The sequence below is a fragment of the Achroia grisella genome, unplaced genomic scaffold, assembly GCF_030625045.1.
Source record: "Achroia grisella isolate CSIRO2021 unplaced genomic scaffold, CSIRO_AGI_Agris_v1 utg478, whole genome shotgun sequence".
Classification (NCBI taxonomy): domain Eukaryota; kingdom Metazoa; phylum Arthropoda; class Insecta; order Lepidoptera; family Pyralidae; genus Achroia; species Achroia grisella.
Genome location: NW_026712882.1, coordinates 2,637,953 through 2,644,956, shown reverse-complemented (window position 1 = coordinate 2,644,956; position 7,004 = coordinate 2,637,953). Strand labels below are relative to the sequence as shown.

Below are 7,004 nucleotides of genomic sequence, written 5' to 3'. Positions count from 1 at the left end.
AAGATTATCTCTACGCGTAACACGAAGTACAAAAACTAACGTGAAGTGACGTTCCGCGCATGCGCTAACGAAGCCGTATTGTGGATCCGTGGTATGGATCCCAGTAAAATTGAACTCATGGTTACAAATATTGTAGCCCAAGATATAGACTGAAAGCGGTTTCATATGAAATTTAAAAAAAGAAAGTACGCTTGAAGGGATAATTTTTTTATTTACCTTGTATTTTTTTATTAATTTGCCTAAAGGGACCCCTTTTAATAATATATTTTAGTTATTGTATTATATTTTTTAAGCTTTTTAATTTTAGGTTGTATAATTAAGTTATGTAAATGATATAATTAGTTTAGTATTGTTGTCTTTAAAATTAAATAATTACATATTCTATGTGTATGTGATAATGTGATATGTGGTGTATCTGAAACTGCAGGTATTTTTGTTAGAATACTACGAAAAGAATATAGATGTTTTGTATTCTTAATTTTTTCCTAAAGACAACCAATAAAAACATTTTACCTTTGTTGGCGACAGACCTCTTTTTATAGATATTTCTATTTTTAAACCATATATTTTTATATACAATTTTGACATATATTTTTTATTATATTGTTTTTCTACATTGTGTCATATACGCTACCACTAAATACATCTATAATTTTGGTAAGTAATTTTATTTATACTTCCCTATTTCATTGCCGTTGCCAGCCGTAATATTGGTCCTTCTACCGGTGTAATCACCAGCTAATATTAAATATTTTATATACAACAAAAATTTATATAATTTATTTCCGAATATTTCAACAAATGGTGTTGACAAGAGGTATGGCAGCGGCACAAAGCGCCCCAACGGATCTAGATATCCCTCCTTCAGAGGTATCCGCTAGCGCTTCACGTGTCATTAATCCCCACGGTTCACATCGCGGCTCCCATCATTCATCGACCTCACTCCGAACTCAACGTCTTGCGGCAAAAGCACTACATGCACGTCGCTTAGCCGAGCTCGAGGCCGACCGAGATCGCGCCGCCGCCGAGCGGGAGCGAGCCGCCGCCGAGCGGGACCGTATGGTAGCTAACTTAGAATTAGAGGCTGAATTAGCGGCTATCGATGAAGCTGCCAGCTTGCACTCACAGTCGTTTAGAAGCTCTAGAGTAGAAAATTGGGTATCTCATACTAACGCATCTTTGTCTGAGAGACAGATTATGCCGTCCCAGCACACACCTGCGCCACAAGTGCCTGGTGTTTCCTGCCCAATGCTGGCCACAGACTGCGAGCGTGTGGTCTCGCCTGGCGTCTGTGTCACTGGCATCAGTGCCGGTGCCGCGGCGCGCGAGCACGCGCCCCATATCGCATCTGTCCAACCGTCATTGGAAGTACCGGAAGCATCATTACGATGCGGCCGCAAGCGCGCTGCCTCGCCAGGCGTTGCAAATATATTATTTGCGACGCGCGAGCACGCGCTTCCTTCTGCGCCCGCACCGTACGCAGTGGCAGCATCAAGTGCCCACGGCGTAACCTCCACCCAAAACTACAGCTACGGTGTGCCTCAGCCAGGCACTACTGCGACACTGGGAGCTACAAATGAAGCCGGCGCGTTGCATTCCAAGCCGCCCTCTCACGTTCATAATCCTTATACACAGACACACACGTTAGGTACACAAAACGAATTTATTTGTAACCAAAATAAAAATGACCGCTCACATGTACCTACCACTTCACAAAACCAACCCAGTGACTTCCTGAAGTTGGCTGAAGTCATAAGTGACCTCGCCCGTTGTAGCAGTGGAAAAATTAACCCAGGTACGGTAGTTAGCTTGCCTATATTTTCCGGCACGTCACCCACTCATTGGTTAACATTTAGAAGTTCATATCTAAATTCCAAAAATATGTTTTCGGCGACGGAAAATATAGGTCGATTAAATAATGCACTCCGAGGAGCCGCTCATGATGCTGTCATTTCCCTCCTGGCCTTGTCGCAAGACCCAGAGGAAATCATGGAGGCTCTCCAGGAGCAGTTTGGTCAACCTGAGCTTCTGATCCGTCACTTAGTATCAGAAGTTAAGGCCATGTCCAAGCTGTCAGCATCTGACGGTGGCAAGGAACTCCACCAGTTAGCTTGTGTGGTACGCAACTGTGTCCACACCATAAAGATGTTGGGTTCTGTGGAGTACCTCGCCTCTCCAGAGTTGTTGCATAGTGTGCTACTTAAATTAACTCCACTGATACGTGAGAAATGGGTTGATTATGCATTCATAAATGCCGATACCGGGTTCCAATATAAATTAGAATTGCTTTCCGCCTTTCTCACACATCAGTCTCGAGTTCATTTGAGGTTTGGCATTGTCGATGACATTTCGCGCCCTAAGCCTATAGAAAAGGCTCGCACGCATGTCACGACTAATGTCAGCTCAGACGAAAGTCCGAGTGACATATGTTATGCCACCGCCTCACACTCTACAGCTCATAAGTTGTCAAAAGGCAAAGTTACTCCATCTACGGCCGCAGTTGATAACAATAGGCCCTCAAATTCTCCCTCTATTGCTTATTGTTTATACTGTAAAAAGAATGGTCATGAAGTCTCAAATTGTGATTTATTTAAAAATATTTCTGTTAATGATAGATGGGATTGGGTTAAAAATAATAAAGTTTGTCAAAGATGTCTCAAGCGGGGCAAACATTATTATAGGACTTGCAAAGGTAACTGCAGGGTAATAAATTGCAAAGGTGGATATTACCATCATGAGTTACTTCACAAACAGTTAACAAATTCTGTTCATTACAGTTCAACAACAACTGGCGAACGTGAAGTAAGTTCGGAGAGTGAAGTCGCACCAGTAATTGTGGCCCACGCTCACGGCAGCAGTGCGATACCATGCGAGACGCCTCCTTCGCGCTCACTTCTTAAAGTGCTGCCGGTAACTGTAACTGGACCAAAGGGTGAGATGGATATTTACGCTTTATTGGACGACGGGTCTACGGTTACTCTGATTGACCAAATAGTAGCTGACACAATCGGTGCACAAGGGCCGAAAGGCACTATTCAAGTTAATTGTGTGGGCGGCTTGGCGAAAGATTCTGTAGTAACCTACATTGATATTAACATCAAAGGCAAGCACTCTGTCGAAACCTTTAATTTAAAACGAGTTCGCTCAATACCTAATTTGGGTGTAGCATGCCAAACAATTCGTACTGTAGATGTTGCAAAGTTCTCTCATCTTCAGGATTTGGTAAAAGAACTGTCTTACGAGGAAGCCAAGCCTCTCTTAATAATTGGTATTGACAATTGGCATTTGTCATTACCGCATGGCATCCGACGCGGTTCTCGTAACCAACCTGTGGCTGTCCAAACCGTTCTAGGATGGACAATGTTCGGTAGGCTTCCGGGTAAATCCGCGGAGTTTATCCATCATAGCTCGGTTTCCGATTTAGAATCTTTAATAAAAGAACATTATCATCTCGATTCGATTGGCATTACAAAAAAGGACTTCCACAGCATAAACGATGAGCGAGCTTTGGCTATTTTAAATGAAACCACCCAACGTCTTCCGTCAGGTAGGTTTGAGACTGGTTTGCTCTGGCGACCTGATATCATCTCAATTCCAAACAGTTATAAATTAGCTTTATCCAGATTTCATAGTTTAGAAAGAAAGTTTAAAAAGGATCAAAATTATGCCGAAGCTTATAAACAGTATATAAATGGGATGATAGAGAAAGATTACGCAGAGCTTTGTACTAATGTACCTCCTTTAGGTAATTTATGGTATTTGCCTCATTTTGGAGTATATCACCCCCAAAAGAAAAAGCTGAGGCTCGTTCATGATGCCGCAGCTAAATGTTCAGGAGTTAGCCTAAATTCTCTGCTACTCCCTGGTCCTGACCTCTTACAACCCTTATTAGGAATTCTCATGCGTTTTAGGGAAGGTGAGGTAGCCCTCAACGGAGACATTCGTGAAATGTTCCCGCAAACAAAAATTAGGGCACAAGATAGAGATGCACAACGTTTTCTCTGGCGAGACGATCCTTCTCTACCTATAGCAGAATATAGAATGTCTTCCATGATCTTCGGCGCCACCTCCAGTCCGTGCACCGCCATTTTTCTAAAAATAAAAATGCTTTAGAGCACCAGACTAAGTTTCCCGAAGCAGCAGAGGCTATTGTTAGAGACCATTACATGGACGACTACCTTGGAAGTGTAGACAGCCCAGAACTCGCCGCTCGATTAGTTGCAGATATCGTTACCGTGCATAAAGAAGCCTGTTTAGAGATGTGCTCATGGGTATCCAACAACCCCAAAGCGCTTACAACAATAAGTCCTGACTTGTGGGCTGCCGACACATCCGAGGTAGGTCTCGGACCGACATCTCCTTCGCAAGTTAGAATTTTAGGGGTGGCCTGGAACATCAAGGAAGATACTCTTAATTTTAGAAAGTCCACAGAACTGCCTACCAATGTGACAAAAAGAGTAGTCTTGTCCCATCTCATGAAGGTTTACGATCCTCTTGGATTTTTGATGCCACTAACCATCGCCGGTCGCATCTTATTTCAGGAAACATGGAGAATGGGTATTGACTGGGACGAGGAGTTGCCCGCCTCTGCTAAGGCAAAGTGGCAGACTTGGTTCGCCGGTATAGCAGAAGTCTCGGCCAAAATTAAAATACCACGCTGTTACCGAACCAGATTTGCTGCGGAATGCCAGCTCCACGTCCTAGCCGACTCAAGTGAATCCGCTTACGCTTGTGTGGCGTTTTGGCGTTTTGTCCACCAGGACCAATCTGTTCATTTGGCTCTTATAGGTGGAAAAGCGCGCCTAGCCCCTTTAAAGCCTGTGTCTATCCCACGGCTCGAGTTACAGGCGGCTCTCATGGCTTCTCGATTCGCAACTTACATCCTGGAGGCACACCGTCTTGTTGCTTCTAGAGTTTTCTTTTGGACGGATTCCCTAACGGTTTTAAAGTGGTTGCGTAGCGATGCCCGCACGTTTAAGCCGTTTGTTGCTCACCGTGTAGGAGAAATATTAGAGACTACAAACGTTGCCAATTGGCGTTATGTTCCATCGGCCTTAAATGTAGCAGATGATGCTACACGCGGTCTATACTCTCTTTCCTCTTCCTCTCGATGGTATACTGGTCCAGATTTTCTTTTGTCTCCACCAGACGAATGGCCTCGCGAGCCTGCGGTCATTGCTCCACTAGTAATTGAGGAACTAAAACCCGAACACGCGTTAACATTTTTGCTAACCGAACATCCGGAAATGCCATCTCCGATCGTAGCGAATCACGATCATTTCGGTCGTTGGGTTCGGTTGGTTAGAGCAACCGCTCGTGCACATCATTGTGCTAAAATATTTCGGTCGCTTTTGAAAAAACCTCCAAATTCAAAATTAAAGAGTGCTGCCTCCAAGGTCTCCTTCAAAGTTTTGAAACCTCTTTCGGCCGCAGAAATCTTGGAGGCCGAGAGGCACCTATTTTTATATACTCAATTGGAATCATTTAAACACGAATTCTTGAGGCTTACCGCGGGTCTTCCCCCAACTAATCAAGGGAGGCTTAGAGGTATTGTGTTGATGTTGGGAGAAGACCGTTTAATCCGTTTAAATGGAAGAATTCGTGCTGTATTAGATGCTCCCGCGCAGGACATTAACCCTATTGTTTTAGACGGTCGACATCCAATTGTAAAACTCCTTCTCGATCACTATCATCGGAAATTTGGCCATGGTAATATCGAGACCGTCGTTAACTTCCTGCGCGGCAAATTTTATATAATAGCTTTACGCCCAAGTGTCAGGTCTGTTGCCAAACAATGCAGTTTCTGTAGGATTAGGAAGCTTCTCCCATCTACGCCTCAATTTGGTGATCTTCCTGAAGATAGGTTATCCCATCATCAGCGCGCGTTTTCCTTCTGCGGTCTTGATTACTTCGGTCCAGTTGAAGTTGCCGTTGGGCGCAGACGAGAAAAACGCTGGGTAGCTCTATTCACATGCCTTACCATCAGAGCCGTTCATTTGGAGATCGTAGGAAGCCTTTCCGCAGATGCTGCTATCATGGCCCTAAGAAGATTTATTGCTCGTAGAGGATGTCCAGCGAGAATCATCTCAGATAACGGCACGGCTTTTGTCAGCGCAGCCAACCAACTCACAGACGTTTTCGACTTCGCGGCCAACCATAAAATAGAGTGGGTCTTCATTTGTCCAGCGGCACCATCAATGGGAGGTGCGTGGGAACGCTTAGTGCGATCAATAAAGTCTGCGCTTTCCGTAACCCTGAAAGAACAAGCTCCAAGAGAGGAAGTATTGAGTACCCTACTTCTGGAAGCGGAAGCAGTAGTCAATTCTCGCCCGCTGACACACGTACCAGTAGAGCCGGAGACACTACAGGCCCTCACACCCTTCCATTTTTTATTGGGCACACCATCAACCGAGTTGGTCCGTCCCCGCACCGATGCAGACCTTTGCCGTCGCTTAGACCACAGGAAGGTACTGCGGTTAGCGGAGCTGTTTTGGGCCAGATGGCTTCATGAATACCTACCCACGTTGATTCCACGAAAGGCCGGATCGACGCAAGCCGAATTCAAAGTGGAATATCCAGTTCTGGTGGCGGATCCAAGTCTTCCAAGAGGAACGTGGCCCAACGGTCGAATCTCTAGGATATTCACCGGTCCTGATGAGGTGGTCAGGGTAGTGGAGATCCGGGGAATCACGGGAACCTTGAGAAGACCAGTGCGCAAAGTGGTGCCCTTACTCCTAGAGCAGGGCACCCAAGAAAACTGCGCACAGTCGCCACTGTAGATTGGTGCTCTGCACCGGGGCGTGCCGTGTTGGCGACAGACCTCTTTTTATAGATATTTCTATTTTTAAACCATATATTTTTATATACAATTTTGACATATATTTTTTATTATATTGTTTTTCTACATTGTGTCATATACGCTACCACTAAATACATCTATAATTTTGGTAAGTAATTTTATTTATACTTCCCTATTTCATTGCCGTTGCCAGCCGTAATAACCT

At 44.6% G+C, this 7,004-nt stretch overlaps 1 protein-coding gene across 1 annotated transcript; it reads left to right on the top strand.

Annotated features, from left to right (window-relative positions):
• Positions 1–4,166: 4,166 nt before the first annotated feature.
• On the top strand, positions 4,167–6,779 carry LOC131845625 (uncharacterized). The gene has a single exon (XM_059194706.1). It carries the CDS (start codon positions 4,167–4,169, stop codon positions 6,777–6,779), a length of 2,613 nt encoding a protein of 870 aa, XP_059050689.1.
• The last annotated feature ends 225 nt before the right edge of the window (positions 6,780–7,004 follow it).